This window comes from Xyrauchen texanus, chromosome 10 (genome assembly GCF_025860055.1).
Source record: "Xyrauchen texanus isolate HMW12.3.18 chromosome 10, RBS_HiC_50CHRs, whole genome shotgun sequence".
NCBI lineage: Eukaryota > Metazoa > Chordata > Actinopteri > Cypriniformes > Catostomidae > Xyrauchen > Xyrauchen texanus.
The window spans coordinates 25,849,436-25,869,848 of NC_068285.1; the positions used below are offsets into that span (position 1 = coordinate 25,849,436).

The 20,413-nt window shown below is 39.5% G+C and overlaps 1 protein-coding gene across 1 annotated transcript in view; it reads right to left on the minus strand.

The window, feature by feature from the left end:
* LOC127650966 (cyclin-dependent kinase 6-like) overlaps positions 1–20,413 on the minus strand; it is a 51,505-nt gene that overhangs the window by 5,392 nt on the left and 25,700 nt on the right. The window contains exons 5-7 of the mRNA XM_052136648.1: positions 11,615–11,724; positions 311–361; positions 58–193 (exon numbers count right to left, since the gene is read on the minus strand). Coding sequence (XP_051992608.1) covers positions 58–193; positions 311–361; positions 11,615–11,724 — 297 coding nt within the window. The remainder of the gene's footprint in view (positions 1–57; positions 194–310; positions 362–11,614; positions 11,725–20,413) is intronic.

Below are 20,413 nucleotides of genomic sequence, written 5' to 3' on the forward strand. Positions count from 1 at the left end.
GGTTTCTGACAAGAATTTTAATTTCTGTGTATCACTAACATACAGTATACTACTTACAAGTAAAAGCAATTTGCCCAACTCATCCATGTCAGGCACCAGGTTCTCTATGGGCTGGGGAGGGCGAGGGGAAAAGGCACTTTGTGGCAAGCCCACCTCCTGTGGCCAGTCCTCTGGAGAAGGGACACCCACCACACTGTAATAACAATGAAAAGAGTCTTGAGTTATTCCATATTCATTACAGCATACTATTGTATCCTTAAATGCAATATAGATATGTTATTATGGTTCATTGACTATTAATAGTACTTACTCAAAAATCTTGCCTAACTGGTCAACATCGGAGTTCCCACGGAAAAGAGGGCTAAAGGAGGAGAACGGTGAAACATTGCAGTTAATTGTATGACTCGTATTAGAGGTGATGCAATTTACCAAAAATATTGATGACTCAACCTGCGCTTCACAGATATTGGTGTAAACAAATGCCCTCTAGACAGACTGATCTCAATGTGAATTCTGCGCAAGCAGGTCGAAAATTCTTCAGCTGAAATTGATCAGTGCTAACTGTAATTCAAAATACTGCTCCCAGTGGCCAAAGCTGTAAGTGTTGTTGAACATAAAGGCACGCGTGAGCTTCAACTTCCAGGTGAAATGTACACATGGTGGTGCAAAATATTTACTTGTAAATTATGTAACACAGATAACAGAAATGCATATATTATTAACCACACAACCAAAACCAAACCCCACCCCTAAACCTAACCACCAGTGGAGTAAAAGTTAGGGCTGTCAATTGACTCAAATTTGATAAAAATAAATTACATGACATGAGTAATCAAATTAATCACAAATACAAATATTTCCAGAGGAAAGGTCATCAGACTCTTCACATAACAATAATTAAATATATACCAATTAAATAATTATAAAAGTTATATTTAAATAATTATAATTCAGATAAATAAAATGCATTACATTATCGTGGCAGACAAGTAAAGCACTGATAAGATGATACAAAAAGTGGTTTTAAAAGACAATACAGTATATTTTTTAAATGTATATTTTGCTGTATTAATCTCTTAAGAACAGTCTCAGTTTATCATCCAGGAAAAAAGAATGAAGTCCCTTATACATTGTACAAATGAGGTCCTAAAGCCATGTAACAGACATTAATCCACTGTGTGTGTTGTTTCCTGGCAAGCCCGAGCTGCTCTGAAGGGGAGAGTAGATCTAAGAGCTTTTTAAACACATTGCAGTGCACCCACCTGGACCACTGCTGTGGCTTTGGGCCAGTTAGGACACCCATGGGTGGGCATGCTTCCCTTGGCATGCACACAAATTCCAGGAACCACAAACACACTGCCCAGTCTCCAAAACACACCACAAGAAGTAAAAGAGAAAAAAGCCATTTATCCCATTTATTACTTTAGCTCCCCACATACCTTTGTGTGAGGGAATAGAAATATGAAAAATGAGGGGGGAACCATGTGAAAGAACGGAATAATTACACTCTAGAAGAGAAAAAAAGGCAATTTCACTCCCTCATGCTAGGCGCAGCAATAAAGTTATAATAAGATAGTTTATTTTGTGATACACCACTTCCTGTTTTCACTTTGTGTTCACTTTCATAGTCTAGTCTTCAAGTAGACTACGGAACTACCATTATAACTTAATAAATCACATCCATAGGATAGGATATATTGCACATGCACTGTCTATCATCCCCACCAGAGGTCATCCTGCAACAGGACAAGCCCAACCAACTCCGTCAAGCATCAATTAATCACTGAACTGGAATCAGACAAAGGGTCTGTACGGAGCACGTATAAGCCCTGTGAATTTCCTTACAATCCATTATTTTGTGAGCGATAGGTTCAAACACCCTCAAGACTTTAAGCATTTAAAGTCAAAAACAAGCAGACAATTAATTAAGCATACCTTTCAAAAACAGCATGATCAGTTACCGACTTGCAGCTCAAAACAGCATTCTATAGAGAGATGTCTTTGTACCGTTAATATGCAGAACATTCTTTGCAGGTGAGGCCAACACTTTCATTGCTCACTCCCTTTTACATTGAAACAGCTTGTTAAAAGGAAACTGCCATTGTCATGCCTTTCACATGCTACATCAACAGAAATCTTTTGGGCAAAAGCATTTCAATCGGTCCTAAACAGTCAAATCAGACAAAAGCCGTTCTATTTTCTAACAGTGGGGCAAATAACAAATCTCACCTAAAGCAGTGTCATGCCAAAACAAGTATGGTTGAAAATATCTAGAGCACATTCGGTCTTCCCTTGGGCTACTTGTTAGTCTGAATGAATTAGGGGCTTTTAGCACAAGGCAGACATTATGCTGGGGCAGAGGCTTCCTGAGTGAGTGGGCACACAGGCCAGGCCAGTACACACAGTTGAGTCACACTCCAAGTGCCAGTGTCTCTCTCAATCCACATTCCACCCAGGCGACCAATGGAATGCATCTGTGTGTATCCGTGCATGTGGAACAGAATCTGTAGAAACTGATTCAAATGTACACATTTTCCTGCCAATGAGTCAGTATCTGAAAGAAGCTTTAGGTTTAGCAGCATGTGTCTCCCCATTGTGAAAAAAGTAAACCAGGATCGGATTCTGAATGCCTTTGAGAATTGAATGTTTATGTAATATGCTTAACCTTTGAAAAAGCAGAACGTCAAAAGCACTTTTTATGTGGTTCAGAAACACGGTAACTGATCAGGCATCCTCAGAGATACAGATACAGATTAAATTATCCTCAGAAACTAAAATGCACATTGTGAAAGTCCGACAAGTTTTAAGATCAAAGCTTATATATAAACCTCAACAACATTACAATATCCATAAAGAGGTAAAGAGAACATGAGTAGTCTGGCAAACCTCAAATACCTTTATCTTTTTTTTAGGACTTTCCAGGAAAATGCGGTCCCCCTAAACAGTTAAACTTACACCTTAAAGCCAAACAATATGTTGCTGGCTGAGGTGCACTATGTCTTTATAACTCTCAGGTGAATCTTAAGCCTCCATTTCTGTTTTGGCTCGTATAGTGCTGTGCACTTCTCAGACATCAGAGGAGAAACCTGGTCCCAGGTGCCCTTTAATCTGCAACAGGTGGCCTTTTAAAAAGCATACTTAATCACCTGCAGGAGGAGAAAAGGTGTGCTGGTAGCAGCAATGAAAGTCCCCCTTACCCTCCCACCCCCTGGCACTCATGGAGGTGTGCCAGGAGGCCAGCAAAGTGACGCTTTTAAATGGCACATGGGTGTAAGAAGCAGTGTTATTGCTATTAACAAAAAGTAAAACGAAACTACATGAAAACATTTCATTAACTGAATTACATAATTGGAAAATCTGAAAAAAAAAAAAAAAAACATTTTCAGGACTCCAAAACTAAAAAAAATAAATAAAAATCACAACAAATAATTTTCGTTTTAGATACACAGTATATTATAACAATTGAAACTTTTACAAACCTTAAATATCATAAAGCCACTAGTGAGTAGGGATGCAAGATACAACATTTGTGTTCCGATACAGATATCCTGCATAGAACAACATCTGCCGATATCGATACTCTGGCAATATCGATAGTTTGGTGGTTCTACTTTTTGTATGCTACCTTTTTTAAATCAAAGATAATTAATTAGACACAATTCAATTACAATTTCACAAGAAATTAAAATAATAACCAAATAATACGCCATGTCTTTAGAAGGGATGCACAATATATCGGCGGCCGATATATTATTGGCTGATAACCGGGAAAAAACGAAATATTATTATTGCTGAAATATTCGTCGATAATTTGTTACAGTTTATTGACTTTTGGCTGAAATTATCTGACTGCCTGCATATACATAATAAGATGAGAAAATGAGAGCTGTAGAAAGCGTCAGTGAATGAGACATGCATTATGCTCAATGCGTGCACATACACCAATCAGCCACAACATTGTACCACTCTTGCTGCCAAAACAGCTCTAACCCATCGAGGCATGGACTCCAAAAGACTTCTGAAGTTGTCCTGTGGTATCTGGCACCAAGATGTTAGCAGCAGATAATTTAAGTCCTGTAAGTTCGAGGTGGGGCCTCCATGGATTGGATTTGTTGGTCCAGCACATCCCATAGATGCTCAATGGGATTGAGATCTGGGGAATTTGGAGGCCAAGTCAACACCTTGAACTCTTTGTCATGTTCTGCAAACCATTCCTGAACAATTTTTAATCCATTTTGCCACAACTTTGGAGGTATGCTTGGGATCATTGTCCATTTGGAAGACCCATTTGCGACTGAGCTTTAAATTCATGGCTGATGTCTTGAGATACTGCTTCAATATATCCACATAATTTTCCTTCCTCATGATGCCATCTATTTTGTGAAGTGCACCAGTCCCTCCTGCAGCAAAGCACCACCACAACATGATGCTGCCACCCCCATGCTTCACGGTTGGGATGGTGCTCATCGGCTTGCAAGCCTCACCCTTTGTCCTCCAAACATAAACGATGGACATTATAACCAAACAGTTATATTTTGTTTCATCTGACCAGAGGACAACTGTCCTAAAAGTAAGATATTTGTCCACATGTGCACTTATAAACTGTAGTCTACCTTTTAATAGCAGTTTTGGAGCAGTGACTTCTTCCTTGGTGAGCAGCCTTTCAGGTTATGTCGATATAGGATTGTTTTACAGTAGATATAGATACTTAATATCTATAAGATGATCAAAGATGGCGGCACGAACGCATCACAATGCTCAAGTGTCTCTCCAGATTCTGCAAATTAGTGGTAATATGCTTGTTTATCTCAAGTATTTTCAGTAAAAACAGTTTAGCGTACATATCGTACACCCGACAGGAACTCTTGAACATCGGTTCCTGCAATTCTGATGTTATTAGCGTACTTCCAGAGATCGATAAACAAACGGGACCTCCGAACATCCCCACACCGACTGAAGGGCTCTTCAGACGGACACGCAAATGAGGCAGGGGGTCACGCGGTGAAATTCGAGCGAGGCTAAAGCTAACTCCACATCGACTCGCTCTTCCAAGCCTTTTCCTCGCCAATGTTTGCTCGCTGGTGAACCAAATGGATGAACTGCGGCTGCGAATCACCAAACACAGAATGATTATGGACTGCAACATCATTATTTTCACAGAAACTTAAAATAGGCTTAACAGCGGAATACCCAACAGCGCTATTGAGCTAGCTGGATGCTGCCGCCTCCGTGCGGACAGAATAGCTGATGACTGCGGTAAGACACAAGGTGGGGGTTTGCGCATTTATGTTAACAAAACGTGGTGCACGGACACCACCATCACCGAGAGTCACTGCTCAGCTAACCTTGAGTATCTCATGGTTAAGTGTAGACCTTTCTATTTGCCCAGAGAGTTTACATCAACTGTAGTAACAGCAGCCTACCGGATGCTAATGCTAAGATTGCCATGAAATAACTGCATTCTGCTATCAGTAAACAACAAACTCTGCATCACGAGGCAGCCTATATTGTCGCAGGTGACTACAAGCATTCGAATTTAAAGACTGTACTAACGAAGTTCCATCAAAATATCATGCCCCATAAGAGAACAGATTTTATCCCAAGTCTACACAAATATAGCTGATGCATACAAAGGCGCTCCCCTCCCCATCTAGGACACTCAGATCACCTCTCTTTGTATTTACTGCCCAAGTACTTAGCACTCATCAAACGTGTGAAACCAACAGTAAGGACAGTCAAAGTGTGGCCAGAGGTAGCTGACTCTGCACTTCAGCAGCGTTTTGGAAACACTGACTGGAGAGTTTTCGCAACTCAGGCCACCCACGACTCCCACACGGACATTGATTCATATGCCTCCTCCGTTCTGGACTGTATCAACTCAAACATCAACAGTGTCAGCACCCTCAAACGGATTACCACTTTCCCTAATCAGAAGCCATGAATGAACAGTGAGGTCAGACTCCTGCTGAAAGCACGAGACATTGCATTCAGATCAGGTGATGCTCAAGCCTATAGCTCATCCAGGGCTAACCTAAATAGGGGCATCAAAAAGGCCAAGCACAACCACCCCCAACAAATGTGGCAAGGCATCCAGGCCATCACAGACTACAAAGCTACTAACTCCACCCCCCCATCACCAACAACTCTTTGTCTGATGAGCTGAACCACTTCTATGGCCGCTTCGATAGGGACAACAAGGAAGTGGCCATCAAGGCTGTGGTCTCTGCAGTTCACCAGCCCCTCACACACTCCACCACCGATGTGTGTGTGGCACTGAGCAGGATTAATGCACACAAGTCTGCTGCTCCTGATGGTATCCCCGGATGCGTCCTCCGGGCCTGTGCTGGGCAGCTGACTGATGTTTGGACTGACATATTTAATCTGTCACTAGCCCAAGCAGCTGTCCCCGCGTGCTTTAAAACCACCTCCATTGTGCCGGTGCCAAAACACTCCAATGCAACAAGCCTTAATGACTACTGTCCAGTTGCACAAACCCCCATCATTATGAAGTGCTTCAAGAGGCTGGTCCTGGCCCATCTCGAGACCTGTTTACCACCCTCACTGGACCCCTTTCAATTCGCCTACCGTCAGAACAGGAGCACAGAGGATGCCATCTCTACGGCACTTCACTCTGCCCTGTCCCACCTTGACAATAGAAACACCTATGTGAGAATGCTGTTCATTGACTTCAGCATTCAACACCATCATCCCCTCCAAACTGATCACCAAACTCAGTGAACTGTGCATCAACTCCTCCCGCTGTAACTGGATTCTGAACTTCATAACCAACAGACCTCAGTCTGTTAGGTTAGATAATCACACCTCCTCAACAATCACCCTGAACACCTGCGTACCACAGGGATGTGTGCTGAGCCCTCTCCTTTACTCCCTCTTCACCTACGACTGCACACCTGTACATGGCTCTAACACCATTGTCAAGTTTGCAGACGACACTACGGTGATTGGTCTCATCAGCAACAATGTAGGTCAATGTAATGACCTACAGGGAGGAGGTCCAGCACCTACCATTGTGGTGCACTGACAACAACCTGGCTCTCAACACTAAGAAGACCAAAGAGCTCATTGTGGACTTCAGGAAGTCTAAAGCTGACACACACACACCCATTCTCATCAACGGGACTGAGGTGGAGCGTGTCACCAGCTTAAATTTTCTGTGTCCCCACATCTCGGAGGACCTCTCTTGGACCCTCAACACCTCTACCCTGATCAAGAAGGCTCACCAGCATCTCTTCTTTCTGAGCAGACTCAAGAAGGTCCACCTGTCTCCTCAGATCCTGGTGAACTTCTACCGCTGCACCATAGAGAGCATCTTAACCAACTGTGTCACAGTTTGGTATAGCAACTGCTCTGCCCATGACCGGAAAGCACCACAGAGGGTGGTGAAAACTGCCCAACGCATAAGCGCGCAGCATCACCAAAGACTGTTCCCACCCCAACCACAGACTGTTCACCCCACTCCCCTCCGGGAGGTGTTTCAGGTCCCTCCACACCCGAACCAGCAGGTTCAGAGGAAGCTTCTTTCCTGCGGCTGTCACCCTACTGAACTCTAGCTCTGCATCCTGGTGACAATTGACCCCCGACAATTTGCACTACCCCATCCCACCTATTCTGTTCCATTTATTTAAAAATGTACATACTGTAATTACACCTATACATAGCCATATTCTACTGCTCTTATAATGTTACCACACTGCACATAGCTGTACATACTGTACATATCTGTATATATGGATCATACAGAATATCCATATTTATATATTATGCTAATACACTGCATACATCTATATTATTCTACTACTTTTAATGTCACTGCTACTACATTGCACATATCTGTACATGTTGTTCATACACGGTTCATATTACATAGCCATATTGATTCTGCTCTTATAACACTGCAATATATTTCTTGTCCTGCCTTTGCACCACCTGTCTACACTTGAATATCACATTGCACCTTTCTGCTTTTTTTTTTTTGCACTTCTGGTTGGATGCAAACTGCATTTCTTTGTCTTTGTACTTGTACTCTGCACAATGACAATAAAGTTGAATCTAATCTAATCTAATCTAAATGTTTTCTCCAGCCTCTTCATAAGGTCCTTGGCTGTTGTTCTGGGATTGATTTGCACTTTTCACACCATCTCCAGGAGACGGAATGAGTCTCCTTCTTGAGCGGTATGATGGCTGCGCGGCCCCATGGTGTTTATACTTGCGTACTATTGTTTGTACAGATGAACGTGGTACATTCAGGCATTTGGAAATTCCTCCCAAGGATGAACCAGACTTGTGGAGGAACACAGTTTTTTTTTTTTTTCTGAGGTCTTGGATGATTTCTTTTGATTTTCCCATGATGTCAAGCAAAGAGGCACCGAGTTTGAAGGTAGGCCTTAAAATACATCCACAGGTACACCTCCTATCATAAACGAATGGTCTAAAGGCTTGACATCCTTTTCCGGAATTTTCCAAGCTGCTTAAACACACATTTATGCATGTATGTAAACTTCTGATCCACTAGAATTGTGATATATTACAATCTCTCTGTAAACAATTGTTGGAAAATCTACTTGTGTCATGCACAAATTAGATGTTCTAAACAACTTGCTAAAACTATAGTAAATCTGTGGAGTGGTTAAATAATGAGTTTTACTGACTTCAACCTAAGTGTATGCAAACTTCCGACTTCAACTGTACATTCGTCAAACCTTAAATAGCAATCTAAATTCCAAGCTTTATAAAGACACCCATTTTAAAATGAGAATGACTTATCTAGCAGTTCCAGGTTAAATGACTGAAAATGTTGTTTGTTTTAAATATCAGTTATCATATTGGCCGCAATGAGCTGTGAATTATCAGTTATTGGTATCGGCCCAGAAAATCCATATCAGTACATCCCTAGTCTTTAGCATGTTTCAGCATAACTGGTCTCAGTTATAAACAAAACACTGAAACAAAAAACTAATTCTTTACTCACACTGAATTCTAAATGATGAAGCTAGTCACTTTTTAGCTGAAGCAAACACCACTTTAGCTTTAACTCATCATATTCCTTGCTATGTCAAGTTGTAAGGCGGGTAATCAAAATAGTTGTTTTTTTCCCCTCCCCTTTTTCTCCCAATTTGGAATGCCAAATTCCCAATGTGCTCCAAATCCTCGCCTCAATCGTGGCAAAGGAAGAATCTCAGCTGCCTCGCATCTGACACTGTCATTCCACGCATCTTATCACGTGGCTTGTTGAGCGGGTTACCATGGACATATAGTGCACATGGAGGCTTCACGCCATCCACTGCAGCATCCACGCACAACTCACCATGCACCCCACCAGGAGCAAACCACATTATAGCGATCACAAAGAGGTTACCCCGTTTGACACTACCCTCCCTAGCAACCGAGCCAATTTGGTTGCTTAGGAAACCTGGCTGGAGTCACTCAGCACGCCCTGGAGTTCGAACTGGCGAACTCCAGGGGTGGTAGCCAGCATCTTTACCACTGAGCTAACAAATTGAAAATCTAGTTTCATTGTCACCCGATTCTAAATAATTCCACACAAGAGGCATTTTCTTTCACAAACAGCATAAGTCATTGGCTAATTGTCAGACCCCTTTTGGCAGCACACAATCTGCCTTGATTATGGGCTATTTTTGTTTTTTTAAACAATCGGCCAATTTCGAAAGTGCAGTTAATTGCTTTTATCGGCCAATACCGGTGTTTGGCCAAGACTTGGGTCCATCTCTACATGTGAGCAATAACACTAGACGGCCCTGAGAAATTTGACAGTGTTAAACATATTTAACTTATATCAGTTGATGCATTATCTTTGGCAGCCCAAACATACTTAAACTAGAATAAAAACTAAATATAATTTCAAACTAGAAAAACAAACTCAAAACTGACAGTAAAAAAAAAAAAAAAAAAAAAAGGACAAAAACGCAATTCTAAAATAGATTTTCAGCTTTCATTCCTACAACAGGATGTAATAAATGTGAAGTTTGCAGTAGAAGAATTTAATTATTGTATTGAGCACAAAGTCAGCTAAAGTTTATCTACAGCTCTTGTAAAGAAACACTATCAATGGATGCCGGAAGGGGTGGACAGGTGGGCCCATTAGAATGTTTAACACAGGGTGTGTGTGAAAGTGTGTACAGATGCTTGTGAATCTACGCTTTCAATTACAAATCTCTCCTCCATCCGATTATGCACTTGTTATGATGCGCCAGGAGAGGAAAACATTAGCCCACAAAATCCCCCCACCCCACACACACCAGCCTGAGGAGGGGCAATTAACACAACATCAACAACTTATCTGACAGGCAAGAAAAAATTGTCAACACACACATTACAGTGAGCCAAATGCATTTATAGCCGGTATATGCAGTATATCACATAAAAAATATACACTTGAGTTTTTTGTTGTTTTTTTACAAACACACCTCTCTCCTGAAATTCATGACTTTCTGGTGCTTAAGGCAGGATTTCACCCACTTTTTAAGGGCCCCTTTATTAAGAGTTATTATTTTGCCGAGTCCCTCCAGATATCAGTATCAAACAGGCTACCAGACCAGTCTAACTTTTTGCAATACAAATGGTATCATGAACCCCAGAGTCCCCAAACTGCCTCAGTTTCATCCTTCTTTGAGATCCTCAATTTACAGCCATACATTTCTGATGAGATAAAAGCCACAAAGAAACAACGGTTGATGCCTAAAACCGTTGAAACCGGCTGTTGCTGGATTGAGCAGCTTAATAAATGTGTCAGTGTTAAGTTCGTTAAACCACACACAGATGGACGGATCCCTCCAAGTCTGCAGTGGCCTGTCGCAACCACAGTGGCGATAACAGTTTTTTTTTTATGTACAGTTTAATAACCCCAACCTCCTGCAAAAATGTGGTCATGATGGGTAGTGAGACCCTACTAAATCCATTCAATTTCTTTTCAAACTTTTATTTTATGGGTTACAGATTTTATGTGGTTTTAAAATACAGTTCATTAAAACAATATGACAAAATAAAACAAATTCTAAAATGATCCATAATAGCTTCAAGTACAAACATGAAAGAACCAAAACTTGCCATTCTCTTTCATAGTTTTTAGAGGCTTTTCAGTAAATTGTCTTTTCAACATGTTTGTTCAGCTTCATTCAACAGTAAAATTACATGTCAGTCATATTCTCTTACAACTTTTGCGATGGAACAAAAAGGCATCACTCCTTTACAACACTGACAGACACTTTTGTTTTCCTAATGTAATACATTATTAAAAGAAAGATCCTAATATACAGGTTTATTTTGGATAACTAAGCAAGTTCAATGGTTTTCAATATTTTTATTAGGCCAAATTTCCATGTTTTATGTCCAGATTCTGCAACACCATTTATGAAATCATAGGGCCCTAAAATGCTTTCAATTTTGCATGCCAAACAGCTTTGTAAATGCACTTTAATAGCAGTTTTCTTGTTCCTTCTATGCTGTCAAATGTACAATGAAAGCCATCATGTCCATGCTTCACTTGCTTTACCAAGCATCACCCCCCTGATTCTCGAGTCTTCCATCCTTCCATCTGGCGCAATTTGTTAGTGACAATAATGCAGAGTAAACTTACCGCCGTCTGAACATCTCTGCAAAGATACAGCCGACACTCCACAGATCTACAGGAGTAGCATAGCTGGACTGAAGCAGCACCTCTGGAGCACGATACCATAATGTGACAACCTGCACACATACAAGGATAATAATAAAATGTATAGAAGTACACAAAAGCTATGTAGCAAAAATACAGTAAACCAGTAAGTACATTATATTACACCACTATAAGCGTAAACTGACAGTAAATTGAAGACACGCTTGTTTACAACATTTACATTTTCCGAGAGGGTTTCACCATACAAACTGTCTGAAAAGTAAATCATGCTAATTAAAGCATTGCCACTAAAATATCTATAAGAAAACTATAACTATTCAACTTCACTAAATCAACTACTAGTGACCATCGTGACCCATTCCTATAATTTGGGATACTGCAGGGCCCCAAGATGACTCTGTATGCAGGATACTGCTGTTAACAGCTACAGTAGGGAGAGCCTCCAGACAAAACTCAGTGACCCTGCTCTAGGGTGGACGGCTTCCAGGTGCTTTTCCTCCTTATCGTTCACTCTCCTCCCAGTAGGCGCGGGGCCCAGAAATCCTCATGTTTGTCATCCAAATCAACCAGGCCTGTGTTTGTAAGCAAAGCCTGGAGCGTATATCATTGCCTTGTATCATAAAATGCACAACGGTCAAGAGTACTGCAGAGAAGTGGAGGGCGGTCCCTAACATGCTGGTAAACACTGAAATTACACTTCCTCGATTTCTTGCATTCTATAAAACAGTACATCAAGGAATGTGGTTAGACCCTTTCGATTAAATTTATCAAACATATTTTCCCTAAGCTTGGATTGAAATGTGCTTTCAAGATTTCACATCCTGTAATGGTGCAGGGCCTTAAGGCTATGGTCAAACAGTTTCTGGGATACCAGCCCAACAACTAACACTATTTTTCAATTCAATTTTAGATGATGATTACATCCAACATCCAGCCCCAAGTCATTCTAACTGAATGTAAATCATCTGGACTGATCGCAACAGCATAATCAAACACAGCATACAGTATGTAAATTAATCTAATCGTAACAGTAAATGACTAATGTGAGCAAAATGAGCGATCAATCAAAAAAAGGTTTACATTTTTCATACGCATAACAGCCTATTTTTAGTGCTGTGTTGACACTTTCTCATTCAAGTCTTCCTGGTTTAGTGTAAATGGGGAGGAAGTTGAAGGTGAAATAAAAGGATCAAACATTTTGGCCTCTATGTTGCCATGTGACCACAGCAAAGACACATGACATTTTCTAAAATAGACTCCTCTGGTGATTGCTAAGAATTTGACTTCACTAAGAGGCCTGACAGTAAAGCCACAGATTACTAGCACAGTGGCTCAAACCATTTGAGTTCATTTTAAAAGTACTATAATTAAGATTGTTGAGTTGATGTCGGCTTATTTCAGTGACTCCTTGAATATTAAACTGTAATTGGAAAGCTAGATTCTATTGAGTCCAAGTAAGTTACAATGTGAAAAGCCATTTCAGACTACAGTAATTTTTAATCCAAGTCTGCTGGCCCAACCTGACCCTATCAATTGCAATCCAAACATTATAGCCCAGCTGAGCTTGATAACTGTACATGGAACAAACCCTGAGCTGTTGTCTTATCTAAACTACACAACCGAAGTAAAAAAAAAAAAAAGAGGGTGCACTGCACGACTTCTAGGAAGAACCACATACCACTGCTAACTGATGTTCAAGCTGAAGTATATCCGCTTGTATGACAGTGTTAATAAAAGGCAACACCACAAACATGCACGCAGTCACTCGCACAACATCTCACTTTTAAGAGCGGCAGCTGATTTTAAAATTCCCCTGGTTACTAAAGGTTAATTACACTGCATTAATCAATGACTGTAAATGCTTAGAAAGACAAGAAAACGTGTAATATTTCAAGTCTAAAGATCATATTCATGATTGCAAGTTTTGTGCATTTTTTATGATGAATTACTGTAGTAAGGTGCATCAAAATTACATCACAAAGTGCTAAAACTCAAAATACACTCAGAAAACACAAACCCTGTGTTCCTCGCTGTTTCAGTCATGAGTGACACTTAAAGATGGTAATGGCCTCGTTGACATTTACCCACAGAGTTCCGCTGTTAAACGACACATGCCACAGTTTGCATCACGATACCAATGGTAGTGCTAACTGCACATTGCTCACGTCATTCAGGCTCACGGTAAACAGAGTACACCACAGAGGTTGTATCCTACAGCACAAATGACCTCAAAGAACGTGCCAGTAGCTTCTGATGTAAAATGTCCAAGGAGAAAAGGAGCAGTTATTACACTAGAGCCCTGAGAGAATATTTTAGAGTAAAACAGTGTAGTAGGTTTAAATCAACACAAGTTAAACATGTTAAAGGCATAGTTCAGCCAAAAATGAAAATTCTCTCCTCATTTATTCACCCTTATGCCATCCCAGGTGTGTATGACATTCTTTCTTCACCAGAACACATTGGAAGAAACATACAAATATATCTCAGCTCATTAGGTGCTTAAAATGCAAGTGGATGGTGAACAGACTTTTGAAGCTCCAATAATCACAGACGGTCAGTATAAACGTCATATATCCGACTCCAGTGGTTAAATTAACGTCTTAAGTGATACAAATCGCTTTTGGTGTGAAAAAAGATCAATATTTCAGTACTTTTTAACTATAATCCATCGCTTCCAGTAAGCTTCATGAGAGGGTGTTCACGGTGCCATGATACGGACGTAATCTGACGTTCTCCTCCCTGTTGCGACATCCAGGATAAGCACACAAACGCACCATTGTGAGAAAAGAAACAGACACAAATATAGATCTAAACTATAACCAAACAAGCTTCCATTCAGCGTTCCTCCCAATCAGTTGTAAACGGCACTGTTCTTCCAGCTGTGTCGCACGTGCATCAGTTGTCTTGCTTCTCACATGCCAATACAATTACGGCACACGCACATACCGCTGCTGACTGAAGCGATGATTTAGAGTTAAAAAGCACTTAAATATTTATCTTTTTCACACAATCCGTTCGCTTCAGGAGACATTAACCGCTGGAGTTCAATGGATGATGTTTATGCTGACTGTCTGTTCTTTTTGGAGCTTCAAATGTTTGATCACCATCCACTTAAAAAAAAAAACTACTGATCCAAGATATTTTTTCTATTTTTCTTCAAATATATACTGGTGAAGAAAGAAATTCATACACCCCTGGAATATCTTGAGGGTGAGTAAATGGTGAGAGAATTTGGTGACCATCCCTTATAAAGTAACATTCTGGGTTCAAAACAAGTTAAATTAAAATCAAAGCATTTGTGGCATAATGTTGATTACTAAAAAACTATTTTTAACACGTCCCTCAAAAAGCAAGCAAAAATTAAGGTTACAGTGAGGCACTTACAATGGAAATGAAAGGGGCCAATCCATAAACATTAAAACAATGTAATGCTAACATTCAAATTCTCAGTCTCTTGCTCTCTTTTTCTATCCCTATGTTTTTAACTCTGCTTGTGGTTGTCGACAAATGTTTTTCTGAAATGGCCACTAATAAAACGGTAAGATAAAGCAGCTCCGGCTGACTCCAGATTAAAAGAGCATTCTGTGCATTCCTATCTGGTGAGACAGTGTGGGCCCACTCAACACGAGGGAAACAAGAAAATCTTGCAGCTCTTCTCAGTGCCACTGACCAAGCATATACACAGTAGTGTAACTCGCACTCGGCCACCATGCACTTCTCTGTACCCCCCCTCCACTAATACACCCTCAGCCCCCATTCCCCAAACCATTCCTTTTAAATTTACCCCAATAGATTTAAAACAATAGAGACACAATGTGACTCAGAATAAGCCTGGCTGATGGAGTTGGCTAGGAGACTACGTTTACATTGTCTCTCTCAAAGGAAGCGAAGGATGAAAGGCCCCTTCAACAAAAGACATACATCCGCATTCTTTCAGGCCGCCCCCGGACACTTTTAAAGCTGCAAGTCCAGTAACTTCACAAAAGACAATGCTGCTTGCTTAAAATGAGCATCCATGAGGACTCATTATTCAGCTGGTAATAGATCAGTTTGTGATATCATTAGCTAGCTCTTGAAAGCCATCTGTAGACTATATGGCTGTCTTTAAATATCATGTATAGGCTATGACTGTGTGTGACTTTTGTATGCTTTTTATCTCTGAAATAGAAGCTAAAATGACCAAAAAGCTGAAGCGATTAGCTGCATTTAAGAGCAGAAATGTATTGGTAAGTATATACCTTAAAGGTGCAGAGAATGTTTGCTAAACGCTAAACAAAAATAAATGGTAATAATAATATAATAGTATTTTTAAAATGATGTACGATCACATTAGATGATAACTAGTTATTCTTAGAGCAAATGTTGCTTTCTACATAAGGTGCTGGGCACACATTCATGAGGCTGACATGTTGAGATCACATGACAAGCTCATTATTACTCTTTGTATCTTGAAAAGCCTTTATTGGATGCTTTTACATGTGGAATATATTCATATGTTGCATATGTGAATTGTGCATTTTTACAATGATACTGGTAACCGTTTTAGCATGATGCTGCATCTACGCCACTAGGTTTCCTCGCAACATGTTACCTTTAATTATGCAACCCTGGTTGGACTGAAAAAACAGGCTATTCTTGCACTGCTGTTTGCTGTGCTTGCACACTGCAACACTTCCATTGTACACTGAACAAACCGCCCTCCTACCACCCGCCATGTTTTGTCTTGGGACAAGTCATTCTTTGCCTCCCAGTCAAATGGGCTGTATACACCATTATTGTGAAGCCCAAGAGTAATTTAGGGTTTTCCCCTTGCTCTTTTGAATGCCCATTTAAAACAGTAACAATACTACCAGGTTTGACCAAGATTGGAGAAAGATAGAAGTAAGCAGCATGCATAAACTGTATACAGTAATGAAAAAGAAATTATAAAATGAAAAAAAAAAAAAAAGAAAAACTCCATAACAGCTGCCAAAGTATGCAGAGCTTAAAGGAATGCTGTATGGGGCCCTCTCCGAGTGAACAAAGAAAGCACAGTCAGACTCTTTTTCCCCAGAACTACCACATCCGCACATCATTAGTTGGAAAATTCCTGATATATGCTGTAATTTATTTCTTGCTCTAGTACAGGCAAGGCTTTAATATCCAGATGCCATTGGATCCTGCAATGCACCCCCAAATCAGTCCCTCTTACCCGGTTGGCCTGCAGCCAACGGCCCATCAACAAATAATACTGACACGGTCCGCCGGGAGCAAGGGTTCACTGCACTTCGAGGATGGCTAGCAAAGGAGGTCACACAGGAAATACCAAATAAGAATCTCCCTGTACATTGTATTGCAGCAGTCTTTATGTGTGTGTTGGTTTTTGGAAGCTCCCACTTTTTCCGCTGGATTTAGATATAAGCAGGGTTTTTTTTTTCTCCCTTCTCCTTTTTGGAATACCGTGGGAGATATCTAAACATTCCCAGAGTGTGCCACACGTGCTCTCCTGCGTGCCATGTTTCCTTTTTCCAGACATGATGCTCCCTCAGAGTCCGTCCAAAGCAGAAGCACATTGTCTGGCAATGAACAAGCCACTGCACTCAGCTCAAAAGTTGGCTCGTCTGCAAATCTGGCAAAGTTCAGCTGAACCTAAACAATTTTTCATCATAAAGCTTTATGGTTTGGGCAATGAATGTCTTACGAAGAAACAAACTATTTTCAAGACTTAAATTCTGATCAAGTGTGTTGTTTTTTGATATGCTAAATCTAAACAATATTTCTTACCCAATGGGTTAATCAAAATATCCTTGTTTTCCCTTTGAAATAAGTTTATTCTTCTTACTTAAATGGCAATCAATTTTGTTCTGGTTTTAAGCGTGGTGGTATAGTGGGCTAAAGCACTAAACTTTTAAGCAGAAGGTTGCTGGTTCAATCCCCACAGCCACCACCATTGCGTCCTTAAACAAGGCACTTAACTCCAGGTTGATCCGGGGGGATTGTCCCGGTAATAAGGGCTCTGTAAGTTGCTTTGGATAAAAGCGTCTGCCAAATGTATAAATGTAAATTTTGTCAAAAACAAGATCTAAGACCTTATGTCTTTTTGCTATGCAAGTAAACGTATCTTGTTAAAAGGATGTTTAGATATATTTACAGGAAAACAGGACAAAAATTATGTTTTGTAGTTCATCTTGTTTGAGCCTGGCTACATTTGTGCTTTTAGTAAATCTAGGTGTAATGGTCACTTGACATGTTTATAATAGAGGTCGACCGATATAGGATTTTGCCGAAACCGATAACTAAGTTGGGAAGACAAGCCGATGACAGATTATTTGGCCGATGGTTTTTAAAATTGATACTGAATGAAAAAACAACATTTAAAATAGGGATGCACTGATTCCAATACCAGTGTTGTTTTTTTGCATAATCAGTTTAGAATATCTTTACATTATTGTGTGGAACTTAAATTGAGAGTACTCTTTAATATTTTAAGACACACAAACCTCTAACTACACATTATTTCAATATAAATGTATAGCTTATTAAGAAACACTTATTATTATTATTATTATTAACAACTAGTATATTGGATAATGTAGCAGCAAAACTAACAGCATTTCCAGTCTTCAGTAGAAAAGAAACCAGTGTTTTCCAGAAATGTTTCAACTTCCATATGGATTTTAAAGGATTCAGGTCTCTTTTTTTGATCAATTTAGTTATAAGACATCAGTCCACTTTTCATTCACAGTTATTTTTTGGAACCCATTCAATTTAAATATTGTTATAAATTGTAAACAAATACTAATTATGACAATAATAATAAGAAATAGTTATTAATATTACTATTATTTACTTTTAATTTTAAATACAACAGTAATATATTTAAATCGTGCACTTTTTAAAGTGCACTTTTTAAAGTGCCCATGCTTTTATTTTGACATTCCATCCAAACTCTCCAGGAAGTCCTGTAAGTGTGTCTGTTTAGCATCGACATCTGAGATATTGTCTGTGAGTAGGGTTGCAGCGGTATACCGGTTTCATGGTATACCACCGTTTGAAAATTGACGGTTATCATACCATGTACATTTGCTTATCTACAGTATTGAGAAAAAAAAGCAAGCCAGAGACAAATACGTATATGTATTTATTATTTGTGCAATTTAGAAATGTTGAAGCCCCTTCGCGCCTGTATGTTAATCCAACTCTTGCAGTAATCATTTATCATATTCATGCAGCCTGTGTTATTCAGTTGTGTGCTGAATGTCAAACATTGACATCAACAACAAAAATAATGTCACTTGATGCATGTCCTTGTACTGGAAAACCATAAACAAAACTATACAACATAAAAAGAAATGCAACCCAGGATACATTAAATACAGGTTATGTTTAATCTATGGCAGGTCGACACTTGATGTCCAATGTAAAATCTGTCCTGAACAAAACCAGTTGAGAACCACCGAGTTAAAGTTACAGACAAGAGAAGTCTGGCCTCACGGTCACGCACCTACATTATATGTTAACTGTTAATAATCATAGGACATTACTTTAAAAGCTCACACAGCTGATGTTATTTTTCATATAGTAGTTAATTTAACATGCTATGCTAACATGCTTTAGTTATATAACATGTTATAGTTACATGCTATGTTTTATCATGTTTATTATTCTGTTAGCGTTCTTATTTTTTCTATTTATTTTATTTTCAAAAGGGAGACTTTTTTTACACATCAATAAAATAAATGGTTTCAAGTTTCAATTATAATAAAGTATTTGCTCAAAATTAAATAAATAAATAAAATAAGCCTTCTGTTTTCACTGATGATAGTAATTGTGTAATACTGTATACTGTGATATTTTCTGAAACTGTTATCATACCGTGAAAATCTCATACCGTTGCAACCCTATCCGTGAGTAGCGCTCAAATATTGAAGACGTGTGAAGGCTAAAAATAGCCACGGGTATGTTAACATATGCACTGCGCGTGCATTTAATATATTTACTTATTAAACACAGCATTTTGTGATTCACAGAGCCATTGCACGTCTTCAAGTGGCTGATCACTTCTGGTGAGGGGTCTTTAATTTGAAAGTAGGGCAAACTAGTGAATTGCAATGTCTTGTGCTTTTTTTACGCTCTATAATATTCAGTGATATTTTTGTTTGTATTTTGCGCTATTGCGCTCGTTTAAATTATCGAAGAAACTCATCACACACACACACTGATCACTTGATTATTATCTAATCAAAATGAAAAAAATACTTATCGGATTTGTTTTTAAGTTTCTCTTGACTGCATGAAGATATTTTTCTCAAATCTCTCACTACCTTTAAATATACAACTTAGCTGGCTAAAGCATAAACGTGACTGGATATAAACTAATGCAAATAGATGGCAATACATTTTATTTAAACATTTGGGTAGGACTTGCATGTTTTTTTCACATTGTTCTAACCGTTTGAGGTTAGCTTTAATGTTAGCGTCCTCTCAGCCACAAGAGAGCAAATTAATTATGTTATAATGATATGAGAACATGTACTGTATACATACCTTTTAGTTGTTGGTGTTTTAAATCTGCATTGTTCAGCTCCGTGCAGTGTTCCGCTGCATTCAACGTGCGGTCTCACGTTCAAAACCACCACCATGAGGCATCAGCGATAGTTTTTTTTTTCACCTCTAGAGGCCACTCTCATACTGTATAATGACAGCACGCCCTTCCCAGCCACTCCAGCACCGGACACAACAGGGGGAAAATATCTGTGTTGACTTTTGCAGATAACCAAT